This window comes from Ptychodera flava, chromosome 18 (assembly GCF_041260155.1).
Source record: "Ptychodera flava strain L36383 chromosome 18, AS_Pfla_20210202, whole genome shotgun sequence".
Classification (NCBI taxonomy): Eukaryota; Metazoa; Hemichordata; class Enteropneusta; family Ptychoderidae; genus Ptychodera; species Ptychodera flava.
In genome coordinates this window covers 17,389,628-17,415,071 of record NC_091945.1, presented here as the reverse complement: position 1 = coordinate 17,415,071, position 25,444 = coordinate 17,389,628, and the positions used below count along the sequence as shown (strand labels likewise).

Sequence of the window (25,444 nt, the reverse complement as noted above, 5' to 3'; positions counted from 1 at the left end):
TTGGAGCAGATCCCACAAAAGTCAGTTTTTTTACTTGATATCGAATAGGATGATCTTTTCACCATGGTTTACATAATGGATGTCACTACAGACATTGAGATAAATGTCAGAGAGAGTGTAATAGACGTTCACATTTTGAGTGAAATCTACATAACTTACGGCTGGTCCTTTAATTCCTGAAGGTCCTGAAGAGCCTCTGTCTCCGGTGTCACCCTGGAATTAAAAAAAAAAATCAAAATATGGAGATATACGGTACATAGTGTGTAAACCCATGAACTGTAATATCTTTTGGAATTTTCTTCGATAAAGATGGTTTGAAATCAAAAGTTACATACGTAAAAATGTTTGGCGAAGTGCGACCATAGGTGTTTCAAACATTGGCGGACCAACAAACAACTTAGACTTTAGAAATTACATAATTTTTGACCTTCAAGTCATATATGGTTGTCTTGAGCGAGCACGCAAAAAACTGAACAATATACCGGATCCATTGCCAAGAACTGAAATAGTGACTTTTCAAAGAGAACAGACTCTTTCCAGAGTGATGGTATTGTGAAATTATGTCCCTGAGGGTAGGTGATCATTTGAACGACATAAGGAGGGCAAATGGTCTCCTGCCTCGAGGGTACATAGTCCCTTGTTTGGGCTGTCATGTTTTTATTATATGCCTCTCAACATAGTTTTCACTTAAAACGTTTGGGTGGTTTATTTAAAAATGATAATTATATGCTTTATTTCCATGTCCGACAAAAATCTGTTAAAAAAATGATTTTGATCGTCGAATGGCGCATCGATATGTTTTAACCAATCTCATACTTTTATCAATTTTTTAATGCACAATTTTCTTAACGCCAGATTTCCAATGTATTACATGTAATTTTAACATTTTTAATCCCAAAGTGGTCAAAGTTAAAATAAGTTCCAGTTCACTTTCAATCGAAAGATGTTTATACAGCCAAGGACATTATTGTCAAGTTACCATAGGAGCGCACAATGTTCGCTATACCATGCATGTAATACAAAACTTTCTGTTTTGTGCGTTATTTGATCGATAAATACTAGAATTAAACTAAATACTAAAACATGAATAGACAAGTACTTGGTTAAACCTACCTTGGGTCCGGGGGATCCTTGCTGTCCTGGGAAGCCGGGTAAACCTTGGGATCCCTAGAATTTGGTGAAAATTTGGTGAGTTCAAAAAAATTTGGAAGCAAAATAAATCTGATATTGAAACAGTTCAAACTTGTACTTAAAATGGTGTACTGTACTCCTTATCCACGCTTTCAAAAGTCAAAAGAACAAGGAAAAATATGAATTATCAGGGTAAAAATTCTGAGAAAAAGAAAGATCAGTGACTGTTTTTGAAGAAAAAGTGGCTTACTGATTCTCCTTGGGTACCAGCAGGGCCTGGAGGACCTGGGTCACCACGGTCACCCTACGAAGATAAAAACACATTATATGTCAATGAGAATGTACTTTAATGCATGCTATCCACGTGGTACCCAATTTTCTAAGGTTTTCAGGCATTTCATGAAATTTTTTATAATGTTCTAAATATTTCATACTTTTCTTCTCACTAACCATATCAATGTGTAAATCATTACAAATTATTTTTGTCATTTCACGTTTGACGGCAGAATGCAGTTTCCTCCTGTCGTTGGAATTAGTGTCTGTCTTTCCACATAAATTCAGTGGTAAAATCAACTCAAAGTTGCCTAGATGTGAAACTAAAAATCTGTATAAATAAGTGGGGAGATGTTGAGTTCTAAAATGTTTGCATCATTTTCAAAATAAATCCTCACAAATGTGAGTTGAAAAATTTACAGGAATTGCACTTTTCTGAAAATTCGTCCAGAAAGAACACTCCACCAAATTATAAAATATGGAAGGTCAAAAAACACAAACTATATACAGATGACTGCATGTCAATTATTTGAATACACTTACTCTCTTTCCGTCATCTCCTGGAGAACCTGGATTACCTCTTGGACCGCTATTTCCCTGGAAGAGGGAAAAATCGCTTTACATCATGGAGAGAAAGGCAATTGAACAAACCATAACATTTCTGTGACAATCATACATGAGAAATATTGCAGGCACCGCTCAGTGTTTCACAGTAGCGCAGATGAGAAGACGAGTTTGCCCTTGAATGAACAATTGCTAATTTGCATACAAACTTTCATGTTACAATTTTCAGCCAATGAAAATTCTCCAAAAGTCATTTTCATCTAATTTGCATATGCAAATACAGCTTATTCATACACTTTGCATAAATGAATACATATTCTCAGGAAATGAACCATTTGATGCTTCGCACTTACTGGAAGACCTGTTGGACCCTGTTCTCCTTTCATTCCTGCAATACCTGGATTACCCTGGACGATGAAAGAAAAAAAAAATGTTGGCATTAATTGACAGATTTAAATAGAAAGATTATCATTTTAAGTACAATGAAACTTGGTAATAGATGTAGATTAAGTTTTTAGATAAAGATGTTATAAATGACAGAAATCTGAGAAGCTCCTGATTTTCTATTTCAGACATCTGTGCGACCTAAGAACCTCACTGTCTTCATGATGCCAGGCTAAAAATCGACTTGCATCATATTACAATGAACATATTCCTAGGGGGTATGCTTCTTTTGATTGTGAAGGACCCCTAGGATGATGAACAAAGTTCTTCCAAAGGGAGTGTCCTTTATGTGCACACAGGTCTTACGGACTTGCTTTCAACAGCTGAAGCAGTGCACCCCTATTAACCTTCCATATCCCTGGGGGAGTGGGGAGGGGAGTAGAGGGAAGGTTACCAACTTACCTGAGAGCCTTTCGGACCGGCTGAACCCTGACTTCCAGTGATACCCTGCCATAAAAACATGATACACAAAAACATTGAGTCATAAAAACAAATTACAAACGCCCAATAAAAGAAATGCAGCAGGCAACACACAGATCACCTGAAGCGATGACACGTCTGCTGCTAATTCGGAGTACCCAAGCCATGCAGTAGGTTTCCTGCTTTGAAAAGTTCGGACTCACAGAGGAAAGCGTGACTTCAATGCTGAATATTTTCAAAATGAAATCACAGAAACACACGACAAGATAATTCACTTTGGTTGCAATCTTAATTAAACCATTCTTTGCGTGGTCTTTGTGTATACTTTTTGAGAGAAGTGCATTCATTATGTTTATGCTCTCTGTGTCATGGATGATGGATAATTCAAAACTTGAAAATATCCTTGCTGACTGCACGGAAGTACAAAAACAGTGTCTGATAGATTTAGGAAGTCAGGGGGAATCAAGGTAGGAGTGATACTGTTTGCTACTCACGGGTGGACCAGGAGGACCTTGAAAACCTGGTGTACCGGGCATTCCTGAGGATCCCTGTTAAAGCAAAGAATAATTTGTCATGAATTCATGAAATGGACACATGAAGTCAATTTTTTCTCCCAATTTGTGTCTTTTCTGTTTAAATGCTCTACATTAAGTTGCACAATTGTTGATGACGTTTTTGACTGCACACGTTTTCACTAGATGATGGGAGCTGTACATTGTGAAGTTTAAATCCAATCCAAAATTCACAGATTGTTTTTTTTTTAAATGGAAAACAAATCAAATGATGCACACATTCCTTCTTGAATGAGAACCATGCAATTTTAGATTTAATGGATGGATGTATTCATCATACTTACGCTTTCTCCTTTGCTTCCAGGGACACCATTTGCACCAGGTGAGCCCTAAATGATGAGAAGATGGTAAGTAATTTATTTATCACACTGGGTAAAATTGTATTGACTTACAGCACTGTGACCGATATGATCATAACAGGCACTCTAAATTGTTGCATAAATCTAGAATTCACATGCAATGTACTTTTTTAAAGATACTTTTATGGGAAAATGCTCTTTATTTACTCTTCCTATTCAAACCTGCTCTCAGTAGTTTGATGAAAAACAAAAGAAACACTTAATTCCCTATGTAGACTGAAAGATCTGTCGCTTGAGGGCGCTCTCCACGTCCCCCCTTCTTAGTCAATTCTCTATCAGTCTATTCTCTATCACACATGTTTGATGCCTCTCTCATGAATTAACTTAACAATGGATGAGGAACTGTCTCCTGCATAAATTATTATACCGGTAAATGTATCCTGGGGATGAAATATGTTCCTTGAATGCTATATACTGGAGGGTACATGTGTATTGTTTTAAACGGGAGTTGCTTACTCTTTGACCTGGGGGACCAGAGGGACCAACTGGACCTGCTTCTCCTCTTGCTCCTTGTGGACCACTTGGTCCGGAGCTGCCTGGTTTTCCAGATTCTCCCTTTGATCCTGGGCCTCCCGGAAATCCTGGTTGTCCAGATGGACCTGGTGCTCCCTGGAAAAGCGATGAAACAAATTTTAAAACTCACCAAAAGTGAATACCAATGATAAGTGTTTCATAGATGAAGTTTATTTGACTGACGAAAAACATCAAATACTTAGCATCTAAAATAGAATAATTGCAAAGGTACCATAACAAAATTGGCAATGATTTCATGGTTTTGAAGATACCCTGCAATTGGAAAATAAGTTCACAGATATACAGACTTGAATCTTCAATTTTCATACATATGACAAGTTGCATCTATATTTCTCCAACAGGTATACACTGCTGTGCTCATGACATGAAATTCGGTACAATGTTTAGAAAAAAGTTTTAATGGTATAAAATCAGAAAAAAAGATGATGGGCTCATTTATACCAGGCCAGATGGCAAATCTTTTGCAGAAAATGAGCAAAAAAAACTGAAAAAACAATGTAACTTTTGCAAGTGTGGAGAAATTTTAAACACTGCCCTTCATATTATATTAGTGTTTTAAAATTTCTAAATTACGAACAGGCTTTTTAAGTGATACTTAAAATATGAAAATTTCACTTTGACCGAGAAAATTAGATAATTATTTATATCCCTTTTCCACTGATCGGTCTGCCAGCAGATTATTTCAATGACAGCATAAAGGAATACTCACAGGTTGACCTGAAGGGCCTGGTGGACCATCTGCTCCTCTGGAACCCTGGGAAAGAAAAATAGCACAATCATTTTACGTGTAATCACATGACTCATCATCCACGACTTACAAACAACTATACGACGACAATGAGACACAGAAACAGATCTTGGTTGGATTGAGACTTATACAAAAGTGACTCACTGACACTCAAATCAAAGACTTGAGTAAGGGTTGGCTGTGGAAATGTATTCTGTTATGGATTCTGACTTCAACAATTTGCAACAGAACATTTCACAGACAAAACAAAATCTTTTGGAGAGTTGCATATATCACCAGAAATGGAAAAAACTTTTTGCAACAAACATAATTTGGAGATCAAATCCAACTTTTAATAGAGACTGCCCAGGCAAGACTGTTACTAGACTTCACACGAAAGTTGGTTATTTTTATACAACTATTATTACTGTGCTATTTTTGTAATGCTGCCCTCTATGTTGACTTGGAGGAACAAAAAGTGTGAGGTTGTTGTGAGGCACCTTTTGTAACAGGTCCACAATCACCACTGATGTACTGGATTTTGTCCAAACCATGGCGGTGAAAGGGTTAAACAAAGTGACTTACTGGTTCTCCATTGCTTCCTGAGTTTCCTCGTTCACCTGGCAAACCTCGTGATCCCTGAATCACACAAAAAAAACATGTATGACTTCTGTCATTATCACTTTATCTTAAATCCACTTAATAGTTATAGTTCCATTGTTGGATCAAGAGCATAACGCCTCAGGCACATATTTAAGAAAGTTCGCACCTCGAAAAATGAACGACTTACACTTTTGCTCAAAAATTTGCCTCATGCAAGTTTTCATCTTTCAAAATCACGAATAAAAATCAGGGACAATCTTGCAAATTTTAGTACAAGAGAAACAAATTATCCAAAACTATCCCTGTGTTATCTCTATGGAAGTAAAACTAACCTGATGAAAACTGTATTTACTCCATGAACTTCGAAATGAGCCCCCAAAAGTGGTAGGTCAAAGAAGTATTGTAAAAGTTTGGGAGTCTGAATATCTGTCTCCCAGGCACAGTCTACTATAACAGTATTAGAGCAAACTTCATGTAGAGTTCCTGAGACATTTCAATACCCTGTATCCTTGGTACTTAAACGTAACCATGACAAGGACAACAGATTTAGCTTGAGTTCAGTGTCATTCATCTATTTTCCTCTCACTGCAGTGAATAAATAGGATGTGTTCCCTCAACTCAACTTTGAATTTTATTCCTTTGAGTGGCAAAAATTTTTATCGCCACTATAAAATGGAACTAAGACAATTTTTCTTGGATCCTGACACTTTGTCTTAAGATTTTTCCAAATTTGATAAAATTGTAGCTGATGAAAATTGAGGTCCCTTTGGTCTAAAATTATCACAATCATTGCAGAAAAATTCATAAAAATTGGCAAAATGTTGCATGCACTTAAATTTAGTTGGGAAAATTTACAGTATTCAAAGGGTTAATCACCCCCACCCCACCAAAAAAGAACAAAAGAACGTATTGGATCAGAATATTTTAGCATTCTGCAATGTGCAATAGTAAAAGAGCAAGTTAATCGCGAAACTCTTTTGATAATAATTCATTTTAAAAGTAAAGAATACTTACGGGCTGTCCTGGAATTCCATTCTGACCTGCTGGACCTGGGTCTCCCTGAAATCAAAGCCAGATTAAAATTGAAGATTTAGTCTAACTCAAAGTAAATATAGCAGAATTCCATCAGTAGTTTTCAAACACTGTTACAGCAATGGTTCATCTACATCACTGTTGTTCATCTTTTTATCAGTTTCTTTGAGCATGAGGATTAATTAGAGTTTTAAGCTTTCTGGGTTCTTGCACTGGTGACTTTATAAAAACTAGCACTATTGTCTCAGTGACTTTGCTTCATATGAGGATTATAATCTTGAATTGAAATGTTGGATTCTCCCGGTCTGTACTAGTTCTGACGTCTGACACTCATCACATTATCAAATTCTCGCGGTGGTTCTACTCTGTAAATGGACTCAGTATGCCCTTGAGGTCACTCAATGATGGTACAAACAAGCACATGTGCGTATGGAAAGACACATATTTCTGTGCCCATTTAGTGTACGCTTTCACCATGGTTATTCGAACTCCAGGTTAAGTCTGTTGTGCGAAGTGTGGCCCACTCACCCTTTCTCCCTGTGCACCTGGATCACCTGGTTTTCCATCATTACCGTTCCAGCCCTTTTAAAATCAAACGATCAAAAATTGTCAATCAATGGTAAACATACAACTGGCACATACATGTATACTTAACAGTTCATGACATTTTAATCTGAGCAAATAGTGTGAAAGTAACGCTGTTTCACGCATTCCACAGTCTAGATAAACAAACTGTTTGAAGGGTGTGCATTAACCAGTCTTTCATAGACTAGGATTTTTCTGTCCTGAATGTAAACTTCATACTATAATGCAGTGATATAACACCAATCTAACATTAAGCTTGAATATGGATTTGAGAAAAAAAATGACACAAGTACACAATATTTTCCATATTTGTATTTTTCAAATCTATTTAAATTTGCACCATAGCATTTTCATTTTGCCTGTAGAATTAACCCTTTGAGCGCCAAAGTCAATTGTTATCGCCTTTATAAAATATACCAAAGTCAATTTTTTTTCAGGTTTTTGACAAAATTTTGATAAAAAACTTCAGCCAATGAAATTTGATATCCTTTTGGTCCAAAATTATCAAAAAAATTTACAGAAAAATTCATTAAAAAAAATTGGTAAAATGTTGCACTAAAATTTTTGGTGGGAAAATATTACAGCACACAAAGGGTTAGGGCCTAGTCAAACCTATGTATAACAATTCTGAGAAGCTCACCCTATGTCCCTTTGGACCTGGCAGTCCAGGCATACCAGATGACCCGCGTTGACCCTGAGGACCTACAGGACCTGGTGGTCCTGGTCTACCATCTTCACCACGTTCTCCCTGACGTAGGAAAAACAAATTGTATGTTAACATCATTTCCAGCACACTGTTCATTGATACCAGAATGTTGTAACAGAAAATCTTAACCTACATTCAACAGATACAGTCCAAACGCGAAAATGACTGATCCTATACAAGTATGCTCTGATGAAAAAGTCGCATGCTTGACAGATAGTTGACAACATGTTTCAGATTCTGTCGATTCTGCCGCAAGAGACACGAACAGCGCATTATGCATCAAGTTTGTACAAACTTGCAGAGTTTCTTCATAATGAGCCCACAAGCTTGTTCAAAGTTGATGAAAATGATGATGAAATTGTTTAAAGCCTGCAGTGTACTTTTACTACATTATATCTGACCCAATTGGGTTAAGACATATAATACACAATACTTTTTTGAAGTCAAAGAATAAGATTCTTCAGTGCATCAAAGCAAGGAATATAGTGTACGCTCAATACCTATAAAATGATCTTTAATTTTGGATGGTAAATGCAACCAACTCTAAAATTCATCACAAAAAGTTGCCTAATTTGCTTGTTTCTGAAATGTGAAAGGGGGCAGGCAATAGAGGTGCTTTCTCAAACTGACGCTAACAATATAAAATACTCGAGAGGAAAAATATCACAATTAATTGAATATTAAATGGTTCAAGTAAACATTGAAATAGTTTTCACTGTAACACAGGACTTGCTTTAAGCTAATCCGTTGCATAGTCAATAATAAAAATCTTTGATTGTCCAGCAAATTTTTAGATTTAAAAAAATATTTACCTCAAGTTTATTGATGTTTGAAATTCAAAATGACTACTAGACTCTATGTTAACTCTGAGAGAAAATAATTCAATGGAAATACAGTCTGCTATGTGAACCTACACCAGAAGTAGGCAGGCACAGGTTTTAAATAGAGTGTTTTACAAATCTTTTAAGCTTTGTCCTAGGGTGCACTTTACTTGAACTGTTTTCACTTAGATCATCTGGGCCAACTAATGTTTTCTGCAGTGAGTGTGGACTCAGGAAAAGGGTGAAAAGGAAATAATAATTTACTTACTTCTTCTCCCGATTCACCCTGAGCACCTTGTGCACCGCGAGGACCCATCAGACCCTGCCATTGAAAACATCACAGTTAGTATCAAGATATTGTACAATGTGTTCCGCTGCATCACTTTTGATGTACTTATCAGTATTTCTGTTTGTAAGGAAAATTTCTTGTTTCACTCATAAAAACAAAAAAAATAAAAACAATAACTCATACAAACAATGTCAAAATGCCGTTGTTGTTCAACTTGTCCCATGGTCTTGTTGATGGCTAAATTTTCGTCACGACAAGAATTCACTTGTCAATATCAAAGGATCCGTAGCTATAACTTTTGATGAATTTTGTCTCAATTTTTGTTTTGTATGTCGGTGGCAAGTTTCCTTTTTACTCACTACCAAAAGCTTGTTTAAAGACCCACTAAGCTTGGCAACGCAGAGTCTAAATGTGTAAAGTGCATAGTTGATGGTTACTGCATGTAAAATAAATATTTTGAAAGACGTGTATTTCACCTCTCATGTTTCCTCTAAGTTATAAACATATCATTGATGATAACAAGTCATACATAATTTATCTAAGGCAATGACGAGACTTACTGGTGGACCCATTTCTCCCGGTTCGCCTGGTGGCCCAGAAAATCCCTGTGAACCCTATACAAATCAAAAGAATGAAAAGTCAGTATATTTCATATTTGCAAAAGCAAAATTGAATATTATGAAAATAACACACTTCAAAAATTGACACTCTTCTAAAACTGTATTCTTTTACATCTATAGAAAAACGAAAACTTGTTGTCAAAGGGATTCCATGCTGATCTGAATGGCATTCATTATATTCTGTTTGGTCATTCATGGCAAAAACAATTTGACCAAAAACGAAATTGTGCTCTTCCAAATTTTTTCAAAGAATCTAACTGTCCAACGCTTTTCCAAATATCAGACTCAATGCACAACAGATATTTTTGAAAGATGCGTGTTTCAAAATGAAAGCTGGGTGAATTTTGAAATGGATATTGTAACATTCGACAGGTTTTACATAACATCATGTTTACTTCAGGTAATCCATTCGTTGATCTCAAGGAAATTTTAAACCATTCTCGTTCATAATCAGAGTTCACAAGACAACTTTTGGGATTAGCCAAACAAAAAGACTAAAATTTACGGACATTTGAAATTCTACATGGGTGCTCCTATGCTCTGTATTAACGCCAAATAAAGCCAGATTTTCAATGTTCATTAAAAACAATGAAGTGAAAACGTCATTTACTCCACACACACAGAGCAGACCACAACACTGTTTTAAAATCCAGAAAACCATCCCAAGGCAATGCTACACTGGATGGCTACTTACTCTTGGGCCTGGTGGGCCATTGGAACCGCGTGGGCCAGGAGGACCCTGCAAAATTAAACATAGATGAATTTAAAATCTCCAGGTCAAGATTACTGCAATAGGCTATCTAATATTGAAGAAGTTTCACGTAAACTTTAGAGCTTTAGTCCTCGCTACACTTGTGAAAGATTGTGAAATGAAATCATCCATAAGGCACAGGGAAAAAAATTAAAGGATTCAAGCAGATATTATGGTGAAAGAATCTTGGTACGAGAAAACTGGTAAAAATTCAATTATTTGTAAGAAAATTATCATGGCATGTGTGTGTCAATAATAAACATAATAAAAAGTGTTTTTCCCACAAAAAACATACAAAAATCAGACATCCACCTTGTCGAACTTTGACTTCATTTCTCATTCTGACAATGATATTATTTCAATAAGAGTAACTACAAATGACTGTCTTTCTTTTCAATGCAATCACTAATACCCATTATGCTTGATGAAAAATTTCTCTAAATAAATAAATAAATAAATAAACAAATAAATAAGTAAGTAAATAAATAAATAAGATGTTCATAAACTCTGTCGCCACATATAACTCACTGGCATCATAGCAACTGGTTGTGCAATTTGTCCGAATCCTGGGCCTTTCTCGCCTCCAGATGCATCTCCTCCGGATGAAATCTGTAAGGAAATACATTAAACACGTGGGAAAACCACATTTTCAAAAATCTTGACGCGTTGAGGCTGTAGGAACATCACATAATTTTAAAAGGAGCACTTTCCCCTGCGAGACTCAACCAGAAAATTTCAAAGAAGTAAACTTGTAGTACAAAGCTACTGTCCTTAACACTGATATACCTATGGTTTCAAACTTGTCTGAATTATTTCAATGTTCCTTCTCAGTTTTGGAGTGACATATCATCTCATGCCAGTACGCTGGTATTAAACATTACTGTCAGTATTATAAGGCTTCAATCTCTCGTATCATATTACCATCCTGATATTTTGTATATCACGTGTGTAAATGTTATTCATCTATGGTAACACATGCCTTATACCAGGAACTATTCAACTTGGGAAGTCTTTTAAAACATGACAGGAAAATAATCTTTTGCACAGCATCACGACTTAAAACCATTATACCAATGCTTTCTGAGTTCGCGTTTGCCTTTCTTTAATATACAATGGTATCATATGTCAGTTTCAAAAAATTTGCTATCAGGTATGTATAATACATAGATTAGGCTTAAAATATGTATCTTTTCTCTACACTTACGCCAGCAGCACCTGGTGGGCCGGGAGCTCCGGGCGGTCCTGGTCGTCCATCTCTTCCTGGGTTACCTTGGTCACCCTATTGGCGATACAAACCAGTGTGAGAATACAATCGACAGTTTCAATAAAACAATGCTTCTTCGGATAAACAAATGAAGCATTCACAATGCACGATAGTCAGATATCCACTGCTCATGTATGGTATGGACAAGAGATATGTATTCCATAACTTTCTTTGATGATAACATTTTTTTTAAATAAATGCAAAACACAAGTTGAGGAATACTTATAAAATTAAAAGAATGCAATTCAACTGCATCAGAGTTCATTATTTATTGATGTATAAAAAGACAAACTGCACTGATCTTGACTTATTTGAAAAAAATGGTACACATGAAATTTGCCTTTGTTAATGATGTTAAATGTTGAGAGTTTGATCAAATTCACAAACACAAACAGCTGATATACAAAATGTTAATATATCTCAACCATGTGTTTTCACATTCATTATTACTGCTACAATTGCAAAAAAACTCAGATTTTCCAGTGCTCCCGCCAATACAAAACTTTCAAATAGGATTTTCTCCAATGACGCAACAATTTATTATTAACTTTGTGATTTTGATATATCTTCTTGATGCGATTTGGTAGAAACAATAAATTAGGGAGCACGTTCTAAAGTTTTATCTTTATATACTTTTATTTGACAGACACATGAAAGTGTCTAGTTATGCATTTAACCTGTTCACCCCTAATTCCTTGTGAACAGATCCACAATTACCATTGATAACAATGGGTTTGGGCTAAACCATGGTGCAGAAAGGGTTAATGTGATAGGAATAACTAGTACATACCCTTGGTCCGGGTGGTCCTGAACCACCTGCAGGTCCTGGTGGTCCTCTCGGTCCCTGTAACAGAAAAACTTTAATCTCAGTATACCTATAGTGGGAGTAGTGCTAATTGCAATTGATATGTTCTTGAATGCAGCATCACGTACATGCTGCTGGCATCTGCAGATAGTAACTAAGACAACATTTTTTTCTGTTTTGTCTTTGCCTAGCCGCAGATGTAATTAGCATGCAGCTCGAAATTATGAAATTACTCACTTAAATTTTTGCGAAAACTTGCTGTAATAAAACTTAAAAACACTTCCCTTTTGTAATCAAAAATAAAATCAGGAGTCAGAGTGCAAAATATGGCACTGCAGAAACAAATGACCAAATGTTTACCAACACTTCAAATTCAAAATGGCTGCCTACCCCATGTTACTGGGAAAATTTCTATTTTTGTAAAACAACAAGTGGAAACTTTACTCGAGGAGCTTAAAAATGAGCCCTCACAATGGTAGATCAGAAAAGAATTTTAAAAGTTTGGAAATCTAAATATCTGTCCCTGAGGTGTATTCTACATTTATTGGGTTGTTAATGGTTTCCATGACGTCATTGGTTATCACAAATTTAACTCATTTCAGTGATTCTGGTATGCATAATTTCTCAAAGCCTTGCTATAACTTTTGAGATATTTATTTCTGCATATTAATGACATGACTATGCAGTCATTTGAAATTGTCATAACCATAGAAACAGTACAGTCAACTGATTTTTAACAGGTAAACATTTACATAGACAAAATGAATTGTGATATTCAATTAGTCTCCTATTCCGGCATGTGTGTTATAAAAACAACAATTTAGCTGCTAATTTAAGTTCAATTCAACGATTTTGTAAATACCACACTTCTACATGAAAGAGGCTCTTCGGTATTTGATTTGATGTCTAAAATTGAATGATGTCTTAGGTTGAAGGCACAAATAGTCCGATCAGGGAAACTTGAACCATAACTTACCGGATCTCCTGGTGCTCCCGGTTCTCCAAACGGCCCATTGCCGGGATCAACCTGGCCAAGTGCAAAAAAATGTGCAGTTCGAATGGAATTTATGTATTGAAAGTGGAGAGGAACGAGTAAAATTCCTAAAGGGGTCAAGAAGTGGACTGGGAGCTTAGATTGCTGTCCATTAGAGTTACACAGTCGCATTTCTGCAGTTGAATTGCTTTTGACGCTGGAGTAACTGATTATCATATCATTTATATTTTATTAGTGGCATATTAATGTATTAATGCCTGAATTATACACCTTGGAGAAAATGTTTAATCATAACATCGGTTGAAGAGTACAGAAAGGTTAAGCTAGCTAAAAAAATAAAATTCTCAAAGTAAAATTTCATGCGGAGCAAAGAGCTGTTTAGTTTTCAGTGTCCCAAGGAACACACATTCACTTTTTTTACTTACATTTGGGTCACCTGGATCTCCCTTTTCTCCTTTCTACCGACGGAAATCAACGGAAAAAATTGGAAATGAGCGTCATGGCAGTGAAATTGCGTCACAACATTTGGAGCGGCTCAATAATGTTTGTCAACAGAGAAGACTAAGACATCTACACATCCCTAACAAAGATATCCCATAGAAATCCCACAGGACAACTCAGGAATGCAGGATTTCAGTGATAGCACAGCTCCATGTGCATCCTGTTGTCCTACAGAAATCCTGCAGAAAGCCTGTAGAAATCCTGTAGAAACCCTATAGAAATCATACGGTCATCCTATGGGAATTTTACCCTCATTCAGTAGGACTTTTATGGGATATTTTTGCAAGGAATACCACATACAGATAGGACAGACAATTCTAGGAGATCCAAGGGAACCTGCTGCGTCTATGCGGCAAGTGAGTGTTGCGTGAAGGAAGCTCGGCAGAGTGTATAGCAAGAAAGCTGTACCAAAATTGGCTTGTTATCAAATACGCTGACCATTATGCTGTCAGAATACAGAGTAACCCGGTGTGAGAGAGAACAAATTATAAGTTGCACAGCTTGATTCGTTTCCTAGAGTTGGCATAAAATGCTTGAATTGGTCAGTCAAGTGCAGTGTACATCTTCTACTTCACTGGCTGTGATACATATATGATAGACAAGGTAAACAGACATGTCTTCCGTAAACATGTTCACAAGTAATAACGTTGACATGATTTCTGATTTACCAGCACTAATCACATCAGACTGAATTTGAATATTTTTGTATTCAGAAATCTGACTTTTCAACATACATAGATGGAATTAAGGTATTACACGCCTCAAAACAGACAATTTTACAGTTTTGCTCAATTTTTCCTCCGGTAAAATTTATGCAAATCTCTATTAATAATAATTGATAGCGAAAATCAGGCACCATAATGCAAAGTTTGGGATCTGAGAAACAGAGTCTCTAAAACGAAGGATATTTGAAAATCGCATTCTAGTTAACTCTGTAGAGAATCTGTTGAATATTTTTCATTTTCAAAAAACCAAAGACCATGAAAATTTCATTCATTCCACAGGCTCTAGAATGAGTTGACATAAACCGCAGACTAGAATACATTGTTGTAAAAATTTAAGCATCTGAAAAACTGTCTGCCAAGGGTCGAAGGAGCATACCACCTTAATACACTGGAATAGGATCTGATTAGGGTCTTTAAAAGAGTCAAGTGCTGTGACACTAGGATTAAATTGATCACATAGTGCACGCCCAAGAAAAAACATCACAAACAAAGATTGTTGACACATATAAAATTGACAAGAGTTAAAACCAGAAATTATAAGATAACTTGAGAAACTGATAATAAAAATGAATTCTAACCAAATAAAAGACACACGATACAAAAGTCAAGTCCAACATAATTCACTAGCCAAAAATTTCAACTCGTTAAAACTATCAATACTGAGCACATGAATTTTTGTCATAGTTTATAAGGACATTTAGAAATGTATCGAGAGGTACAGTAGGACGCTTAGTACACCCAAATAAATCTTGATCTGATCATTGTTTCACTTTTGCATACAAAACTTAAACACTGCAATTCAACACAGATGTCAAATTTACACCTCAAGTTATTTTTTCAAGAATACAGTGAAACATCATTACAAATTCTAAAGCTCACGTCAGGAGTTGTGTCAACTTTAAGCAGCCAAACAATATGTTGAAGAAAGTGACTTTTGTAAGACACAAATGCAGTCAGAAATACTCGAGGGACAGAATGAATAGTTCCTTTATAGCAAATCTACAGATCAAAGACACTTTGATTTATTACAACCACACCATGTGAAATCAAGAAGGCCCTGACAAAAATTAAAATTTAAATTACCACTCTTTTATGACTATTTTGAGAGTTTACACTTTTAGAGCATTAGAAAGGTTAAAATAAAGAAGGACCACACACGACTTTCAGCGATATACTTACCGTATCACCTCCTATGCAGCAGATTTCATAGAAAAGGAAAGAAATCAAAATAACACGGTTACATGAGGACAGTGTTTCATAAAACAAATTGATGAGGCATTCTTTGAAAAAAGTTGAGACAAATCAACAGAGAGGTAAAGTACAAGAAATAATCATGGACATTTTTGGACATGGAGACGAATAACAGATTACAAACATACGTAGCAATACACGAATGATATACATTTTTGTGTGAATGTGTAGATTGTGGGGGATGTGTTCAAAGATGGTGTGTGGCAAAAAGTGAAGGCAGTGAAGGTGTAGTACATTCTCCTCGAAAAGAAAACTGGAAGATATCAATTGAAGTTCTCACGACAGCAAAGTTCACTGAAGTAAGGTAAGAATCCTCGTCCTGGGAGGAGTAGGCTGGAAAAAATCTCTATGGGGAGCGTGTGACCCAGTATCTGAACCTTATGATTGTCATCAGCATAGTGGGCGATGGTGATAGTTGTGAGCATTGACGGACTTTTACTTGATAGCCAGAATTTGACAGATGCTTTCCAGGGTTTTATAGCCATGGTGGCGGCAGAAATAGTTAGTTGGGACTAGAAGCAGTATGTAAACAATTTTCGCCCCTGCCCCTGTGTCTGGTTCAGCAGCAGCAGGTAAAGTGTAGCCATATGGTGAAAAATGGCTGACGGGCAGTACCTGAAAAGGACAGTCACTAACCAAGATATATGCCAAAGCTGTTGAAGGGGATTAAAACTTACGAAGACTTTGGCTATAATTGCTAAAAAGTAGATGTCTGATGGAGGCACTTAAGCTGAAGAAGACAAGGCAGGTTCTGGCTAAATAGCTAGGGTGCACAGTAGCTTGTGATAGCAATAACTAAAACAGCTAAACTGGATGATACTTTGAAGGCGTACCGTTAAATCACAGTGGCTAATAGCTGAAGAACGAAAGAGTGAAAATAGCTCAACCAGGTAAAATATAAGAGGATATTGTACCGATAGCAGGGAAGAGCTATAATGGCCAATAGCTATTGTGGACAAAGGGCTGTGATTGGAAGAACTAAATGTTGGCAGTGGTAATCATGGGACCGGAACAGAGTGGATGATGCCAACAGACTGCATATCTTTGACGGAAAACTCATGTTGTCTGGAGACTGATTCCATTTTCAGACCTGAGAAAGTACAACCAATGCATTAAAAGCACTTTTGATCTTCAATGTCTGACAGGTAAAGTAGAGTGGATGTTAAAAATTCTCAGAATATTTGAGCAGAGTGGGGGACCTTGTTTCAGGGCTACAGATGGACAAACCTTCAATGCACTTAAGAGGTACACAATCACTTAATCTTCCTTTTAAGTCATAGTCTGGATAAGCAAAATCTCCCTTGTGGACCTCAACACACAGATAATCAACTTCATCACATTTCAATGTGCTCATGTCCACGTTGGCTTGAAGGTTGTAAAAAGTTGTGGAATCTCCAGCGGGCACATCCGTGTCGGCTTGGTAGGGAGCCAATGCTTGCTCGTCGAGCGGATTTCGATCTGTCGAACCATCAGGGGAGGTGCTTGTGAATGTTGTTGCTTTCCATATGTCATCGCCTTCCGCATCTCCTTCGTCCGGATCAGTCGTGAGGGTGACATCAAAGTCAATCACATTGGATGGCTTGCCTTCTTTGACAGTGTCACCAGCAGCTATTTTAAGATCAGTCTCAGTCACATCAACCGGTTTTTTCTCCTCTGGAAAATCAGACAAAAAAATGACCATTTATGAACAACTTCTTCAGAATGACATGGTAAAAGATACAGCATCTCATTTTAAAATTATGTAAAAACCATGGATACATCATTTAAATACAAATTGTTCAAACTTCATGATGTTAAATTGAGAATGTTATTAACTCAATATAAAATTTTTGAATTTTTTCTCCAAGCTACCTTCACCAGTAGATTATTACCATCTAAATTAATATGAAGTATTGCAAAATACAGTAGTACTCATAGCCTGGGTCTATGTTCAGTTACAACAAAAATCATTCTTTTTTTGGTAAAAGTGAAACTGTTGTTCAGGAACGATGACTTTTGTGCATTTGTTTCTCCCTTGCAATTTGTATGTTTCTACCATATTAAAGTTGCAAAGATTTAATGCCAAAGATAATTTACATGAAATTATATTGTATAAAAAGGGTTGGAAAAAGTAGTATTTCTAAGAACAAGTGATCGATAAAGCTATGCTTCAAAAGCATTAGAAAACGTGTCATGAAAGATTTGTATATTCACATTTCGCCAAAGAAATACATACAAATTAGGTCATCTTATGGGACTCAAATATGACTTTTTTGACCATTGGTTTTAGAGAAGAAGCACAAAGATGTTGGATGATGACGGGTGACAGTTGACAGGAAATGAATGTAATATTAAAGCTCAGCATTGACTGAGTGACAAATTACCTTCTTTACAGTCTAGGGGTTTACAGTCAATGAAATTCTCAGGCTCTCCTTTCATTTCATAATCCGGATTGGCTGCTGGGTCCTTGCTCAACTCAACACAGAAATACTTTGCTTCATCACACTTCTTGTTTGTCATGTCGACATTGGATTCAAGGTCTGGGAATGTGATTGTGTCGTCTGACGGCAAGCCCTTGCCTTTATCTACTGGATTCAAAACATCTTCCGAGAGAATATCTCTGTCAGTGCTGCCATCTGGTGAGGAGCTCAGTAGTGTTTTGAGCTTCCACAGGTCGTCACCTTCGATGTCTGAGCTCGTTGGATCTGATGTGACATCCACGTCAAAGTTGAGAGGATTAGATGGTTTCCCTTCTTCTACTTCTTTTGGCTCTTTCAAATCCAGATCTGTGTCGGTCACAGTCAACTCCTTCTCAGCTGGAATTGAAGAATAAAGTATGTGCTGTTTGAAAAGACTCACATCTAAAATATCTATTTGTACTATAACAATGATGAATATATAAAAGTCAAAATATTCTACCATTAAAACTCTTTGTGAAGAAAAAGCAACTACATTATTCACAAAATACTGGCTTCAAAAAGCCATATTACAATTGACCATTATCATAAGGGGCATGCTTCCATTTTATAAACAAAATCTTCTCAAGAAAAGGAGATTTACCATGAAAGGGCAGATTAGTTCAACTCTTCTGAAGGAACAATAAAGACCGATGTGTCTACCATGGGAGGAAAGTAAAATTTATAGGCTACTCTGCAGATTTATGAGATATATACATTCCAGATGACTTCATAACAATTGTCAGGGTATCATTAAAAGTTAATACAGAAATTACCTTGTAAAATTTACAATTTCTTTAACTATCATGCTGCAGGAAAAATATACTTAATAGTCAAATGTCCATTATGAGATGAAACTGGTTTTGAATGCAATAATATTTTTTTCTCCAAGCATACAACAATATTCTTGAGACTAACATGACAATTGCGAAGGATCTCATCTCTGATATAATATTGAGGTATGTAAAAAGCATTAGAGGAAATTATTCTTTGGTTATGGAACTGTTAAAATTCAGAGGTTCTTTTTTCCAACATTCTCATCGCTTCTTTACTGATACTTTGATAGTCTCAAGAACATGAAATATTTCAAAATGTGTTTATCCACAACCTTGTCTACTTTTGGTTGCCATATGAATTATTTCAAATTAACCATTAGGGAAACAGAATGTTTGAGCATCAAGCTTTAATAATTGCCCCCAAGCAATTCATAGTTTTTTGTAATTTTACTTGAATTCCTTTATCTTGCAAAGACAGCATAAAATTTATAAATACCATGAGAAGACCACGCCTCCCTTCTTTGTAAAGACAAATTCTACAAAATTATTATCATGATTATGAAATGTGAGAAAAAATGTGTGGTGATTGAAAAACTTACCTTCTTTACAGTCTAGCTGTTTACAGTCAATGAAATTCTCAGGCTCTCCTTTCATTTCATAATCCGGATTGGCTGCTGGGTCCTTGCTCAACTCAACACAGAAATACTTTGCTTCATCACACTTCTTGTTTGTCATGTCAACATTGGATTCGAGGTCTGGGAATGTGATTGTGTCGTCTGACGGCAAGCCCTTGCCTTTATCTACTGGATTCAAAACATCTTCCGAGAGAATCTCTCTGTCAGTGCTGCCGTCCGGTGAGGAGCTCAGTAGTGTTTTGAGCTTCCACAGGTCGTCGCCTTCGATGTCTGAGCTCGTTGGATCTGATGTGACATCCACGTCAAAGTTGAGAGGATTAGATGGTTTCCCTTCTTCTACTTCTTTTGGCTCTTTCAAATCCAGATCCGTGTCGGTCACTGTCAACTGTTTATTAGCTGGAATGATAGAAGAAAGTACACACTATTGAAAATGTCTGTCACATTTTCCAGAAAGTGCAATCGTAATACGACAATGACAAACACCTTGATATCACAAATAATAGTTTACCATCATGACTTGCAACATCTTGTGGAGGAGAAAACAGGCCCAACTATACTGACAAATACCGGCTTAAACCAAAGCCATATTATAAGAAACTCCTAATATTAGCATGTGTCTTAATTTCTCATGACAATTTTAGCCTCCTTAGAGGCAAGTGAATTTACATCTATAGGGCAGAATTCATATTCAGCCATCCTGACTGAAAAACAAATACTTATGTATCCATGAGATAGAGGTAATCTTAATTAGGTACATTGCAAATTTCTGAGATGTGTAATTTCTTTATGTATCCCGTAATCAACTCTACAGTACTTGTCATGCCACGCTTACGGCCATTACCATAAAAATTATCAATTGTTTTATGGTAATAATCGTAGGTTCCTTTAAAACCTCAGCAGAAACAGGTAGACATATTTAAATGTCCACGCACAGAGCCAAAAGAATCCTGACTATGAAGACCTGTGCGAACAAAACAGATGCTTGGTATGGGTTCTGCCTGCTGGCTCTAAACTCAGAACTATTTTATAGAAATTAAAATTGACAATAATGATATCAGAAAACACAGCGATAAAATATGACAAACTTTCAGTATTAAGTATTTTAGGTACACAATGTTATTGAAAGCGCTATTTCTAAGAGTGGATTTTACCTGTAACAACTTGAAACAGGTATAATTGAGAAAGATACTTTGGTTGTGATTGAACTTACGTTTGCATGGAATTGATGCACATCCAGTAAAGACGCCCTCGTCTGGATCACCTGTCAGTGTGAACTCACGACTTGGTTTAGAGCCTTTTGACAGTGTCATACAAATGTATGGAACTTTGTCACAAGTCACTCCAGTTAGATCAACATTTGCCGAGATGGGTGAAAATTCACCGGGAACTCCACCTCCCATGTGTTTATCTTGTTGGTCGGGAGAAAGTGCCTGGCTGTTAATGGGCAACGAATCGCCAGTTCCGTCTGGTTTTGTGTTGGCATAGAGCTCAAGATCCCAAAGATCTTCACCAAATATTGTTGAACCCTGTGGGTCAGTTTGATAGGTAATACCGAGACTGACTGGATTCAGTGGATTGTTTTCTTGTACCATGGTGCCTGCAGGAACGCTTACTTCATTGCCTGTGACGATGACACCTGAGAAATCATTTGAAAATATTCGAATTTACATGATGTTATAACTGAAATGTCACTGCCATCAGGTATATATCTATGTACTTCAGTTTTCCTCCATTGCAATCATACATTTTGCAGCATGAAAAGTTCTCATGTATTACTTGACACTTAACCCTTTGAGCGCTGCAATTTTTTCCCGCCAGAATTTTTGTGCAAATTTTACCAATATTTTAAGAATTTTTGGTAATTATTTTGCCAATTTTAGACTGGTTGGACATTACATTTCATTAGCCACAGTTTTTGATCAAAATTTTGGAAAAAATCTGAAAAAAATTGTTTGGGTTACATTTTATAAAGGCAGCAAAAATTGACTTTGGCGCTCAAAGGGTTAAGCATAGGCAGGTAGATGTTAGTGCTAGATTCTGAAAATAATTTTTGAGCTGATCAACAATTGAATTATAGTTCAAAATGGAGGTCTGTATATCTGATGAGAGTCTCACATATACATAGTATATCTATCATCCTTATGTTGTTTGAAACTATGGATATTCCAATATGAGTTTTTTTTGTCTGATGAATTTTTGGCTCTAAATTTGATTCAGTACAAAACTTAAGTCTTCAACAGAAAGAGGACGTACCTTTACACGGCAATGGTGTACAGGTTGCTGTCGCTTCAGGTGGGTCGGCCTTAAAATCGAATTTGGGTTTGGATTTAGGATTTTTGAGCAGTTTGACACAAAGGTGGGTGATATCTTCACACAACAAGTTCTTCATATCAATCTCCGTCATCACGTCGAGAAATGTTAATGGTGACCCGAGGGTCACCGGCGTTTGAACCTGTTCCTCGTTTAACGCATTTCTGACCAAGGAATGTTTTTTCCCTTTCGAGCCATCTGGACTTTTACTGCCAAATACATTCAGTCGCCACAAGTTTTCACCAGTGACAGCTGTCGTTACATCATTATACAAGGCAGTTACGTCAAAGGTGACCTTGTTACCCGTCAGACCTTCGATAGTCATACCATCGGGAGGAATATCAACTTGTATGTCAGTAATGACTACATCTGTAAACAGACAGAATGCAATATGATATATTATTACATACTAGTATGTTCATGGCGCAAATAGAGGGATTTGATTGGTTGAGATGTGAAAAGAACTGTGGTATATTCGTGATATACCATGGCTGGCACATGCACAAGCTCTGGGCTTGAGCAAAAATTCTTTTTGACGTTCCATGCCAGAAATTCAATATAATGTTATGATATAATAGCAATAACTCGCACCCAGCGATGGTCTACCACTCAGTTTTGACCAGGTCACTCCATGTATGCACTGGCTATCGCTTGTGCACATATGTCGTGAACTGGTCAAAATCTCTAGGCAGCCTGTTGCCGGGTGTGCTTAAATGCTTATTTGTGCTAACAAATTTAGTATTACCTGAGACAATACTTTATAATAATTATAGAAAGATGACAGTAGTAAACCCATTGATGACACTGATAATGAACAGTCTTACCATCCACAAAGTTTGTGCTGACACCCAAAATGAAAAATAGCGTCGATGGCACTTAGCTCCCATTCCCAAATGGCAGGAACATCCTCCGCAAACAACCTTGTCTTTCCAGAGATATTTGATACGACATTGACAAGGCTAATGTCTAGTCAAGCATTGAATGACTGCAACACGTCCAAAAAGGTGTGGAACAAATTTGGTGACGTCCACAAATGGTGCATGTACAGGTTATTTTCCGTGGCACAAGAGACCCGTTAAGAGCGTTCTGTCAAAAAAGCCCACAGCAACAGCACATGTAACACCATGTGTGGTGTTTAACTTAGATATTTGGATACTATATGAAAATATATGCCTCTCCATATGCTATTTGTAAGCAACTTTTGTGGAGAGAGCCTGGACAAATGGTGCTCTTCTCTCGAAGCAGCCAGTATACTTGGATATACAGATGTAATAACACACATACTCACAAACACATGCTAAATTATAGTCATAACATGAACTTTTTGCTTTCTCTGACAACATGCCCAAGTCTTTTAATGGACAGCATCATTACTTGACTTCATCAAATTGAGTGTATTCATTTCAGTTCACTTGTATCTTATTAAAAGGAATACCTCAATCTACAAGTGTTATCAACTGGGATGCAGCAACCATTGATATATACCCGGCAGTTCGATTTAAAATGTCAATAAATATATACATATTTGCACTGATACTTAAACATTTTGATGGGAGAATACATTTTCCTTGGGTTTTAAACAAAATAACTGTTGTATTTAAATGTCAATTCTTCTATATCGGAAATTCCAGAAAACAGAAGTTGCTGCACGAAAAGTACCTTCCACAGGTGTTCAAATGGCAGATTTTAAATGATGAAGTTCACAGAGAAAAATACAAAGTCTGCCAAATAATACGGTTGGATGGTCATATTTTGCCTGTAAATGATCTGGAGGGGACTGCAATTGATTTTTTTTTTTAAATTTGAGAAAGATAAAAGCTACTCCTACACTTCAAAACAAACTTGTTGCAGCTGCCATTTTTGTGGGACATCGGTGGAAAATTAACTGTCAGAATTTTTTTGGTAATATGAATTAACATTGTTGAGCCAACATCTAAAAATAATATGTTGTTATGGCATTGAAAAAATAACTAATAACTAAATATCATCATTCATACAGTACCTATGGGTCATTAAAACTTAGCAAATTTTAGAATGATCATCAAGCTAGTATTAGTAGTAATCAGTTTGAGAATTTACAAACATTTAAGATTACTTGGGTGAACTGTTTTTGAAAATGCTTTATATGGTGATGGAAAAGTTTGTGTTTTAAGTTTAACAAGTTTTCATGTAAAATTAATCATTCTTAGCAGTTGAAAATGCTAAACATTGTTGCAATCATGATAGATTTCTCTAAGGAAAAACAATTTGGTTGCTTAACTTCATGATGTTAACACGATATCTCTAAGGAATCTTCAATGCAATAGAAATAGTGTAGTTGTGGCATGCATGACATGGACTGGTGGCATACTTACCCAATGTTCATTTACTCGAATGATGGGTGGAACAGCTATGGGCTGATATAGTTCCAACATGATATTTCCATTAAATAACTATATGAATTATCATTACTATAGCCAAATAACAGTTACAAGAAAATCTAAATACTGGCTAAAATAAAGTACATCTGACAGCTTTGATATCACTTATGCCAAAGTATTAAAACCAGGTTGTTTTCACATTCGAATCTGTATGTCATTAAACAGTTCTTTTGTAGATTTTTCCTTCAAAATTACAACAGCTGATTAAACCCTTTTTTAAAAGAGTCTTGACTTAAAATTCCATATGAGAACATGAGACGTAAGGCAAATATCAAATAAAGCTCAAAAAGACGATTTGCAAAATACAGTGTAAATACCATTGCTCCTATTTGATCAGAAGTGATGCGAGAAAAAGTTTGGTATAAGGAATTTACAAGATATCTGACAGGTGATTTCTCTTGCCTCAAGCCTTGCATATTTGATTTTGCTAAATTTAATCAAATGTCAAATCTGTCATCTTTTAGCATTGATGAACTAAATTAACCTAATGGTTTAAGAGAAAATGATGTGCTGTAGGAAACTGGCCCAAACGATTTACATATACACATTTCATCATCTTTTGAGAAAGACATATCATATAATCACATGGAACCTATATCATAAATTTGAAAGTTATGTGAACAACAGTTGTTAAAGGGAAATATTTTTTTAACCAAATATGAGAATATTGACCAATAAAATTCATATTTTAGCAACTTTATCATCATCTTGACCAATTTCAATGAAGTCGTCCATAGGAACCCTTTTGTCAAATGATAAAGACATCTAATTGTGCCTTCAGAGAACTATGTAATTTTTTATAAAAAATGATAAAAATAAAAGTAAAGAACACATATGCAAATTTATGGTAATTTGAAACTTAAACTCTGGCATCTATAGCAATACATGTAATAATAT

General features: G+C 36.2%; 2 protein-coding genes across 4 annotated transcripts in view; both read right to left on the bottom strand.

Annotated features, from left to right (window-relative positions):
* LOC139117036 (collagen alpha-1(I) chain-like) overlaps positions 1–14,075 on the bottom strand; it is a 42,452-nt gene extending 28,377 nt beyond the window's left edge. Inside the window, exons 1-22 of the mRNA XM_070679847.1 lie at positions 13,920–14,075; positions 13,477–13,527; positions 12,486–12,539; positions 11,636–11,710; positions 10,960–11,040; positions 10,375–10,419; positions 9,621–9,674; positions 9,040–9,093; positions 7,885–7,992; positions 7,188–7,241; positions 6,642–6,686; positions 5,610–5,663; positions 5,007–5,051; positions 4,220–4,372; positions 3,689–3,733; positions 3,327–3,380; positions 2,815–2,859; positions 2,322–2,375; positions 1,948–2,001; positions 1,382–1,435; positions 1,114–1,167; positions 160–213 (exon numbers count right to left, since the gene is read on the bottom strand). Coding sequence (XP_070535948.1) covers positions 160–213; positions 1,114–1,167; positions 1,382–1,435; positions 1,948–2,001; positions 2,322–2,375; positions 2,815–2,859; positions 3,327–3,380; positions 3,689–3,733; positions 4,220–4,372; positions 5,007–5,051; positions 5,610–5,663; positions 6,642–6,686; positions 7,188–7,241; positions 7,885–7,992; positions 9,040–9,093; positions 9,621–9,674; positions 10,375–10,419; positions 10,960–10,968 — 1,035 coding nt within the window. The 5' untranslated portion in view covers positions 10,969–11,040; positions 11,636–11,710; positions 12,486–12,539; positions 13,477–13,527; positions 13,920–14,075. The remainder of the gene's footprint in view (positions 1–159; positions 214–1,113; positions 1,168–1,381; positions 1,436–1,947; positions 2,002–2,321; positions 2,376–2,814; positions 2,860–3,326; positions 3,381–3,688; positions 3,734–4,219; positions 4,373–5,006; positions 5,052–5,609; positions 5,664–6,641; positions 6,687–7,187; positions 7,242–7,884; positions 7,993–9,039; positions 9,094–9,620; positions 9,675–10,374; positions 10,420–10,959; positions 11,041–11,635; positions 11,711–12,485; positions 12,540–13,476; positions 13,528–13,919) is intronic.
* Positions 14,076–15,762: 1,687 nt separating this feature from the next.
* LOC139117038 (uncharacterized) overlaps positions 15,763–25,444 on the bottom strand; it is a 31,140-nt gene continuing 21,458 nt past the window's right edge. The window contains exons 3-8 of one of the 3 annotated variants that reach the window (XM_070679848.1): positions 22,071–22,496; positions 21,028–21,453; positions 19,782–20,213; positions 18,335–18,766; positions 17,199–17,624; positions 15,763–15,910 (exon numbers count right to left, since the gene is read on the bottom strand). In XM_070679848.1, the coding sequence (XP_070535949.1) occupies positions 15,855–15,910; positions 17,199–17,624; positions 18,335–18,766; positions 19,782–20,213; positions 21,028–21,453; positions 22,071–22,496 (2,198 nt within the window). In that variant the 3' untranslated portion in view covers positions 15,763–15,854. Of the gene's footprint in view, positions 15,911–16,996; positions 17,625–18,334; positions 18,767–19,781; positions 20,214–21,027; positions 21,454–22,070; positions 22,497–25,444 lie in introns of those variants that run through there. The other 2 variants (XM_070679850.1, XM_070679849.1) reach the window with 2 other exon arrangements.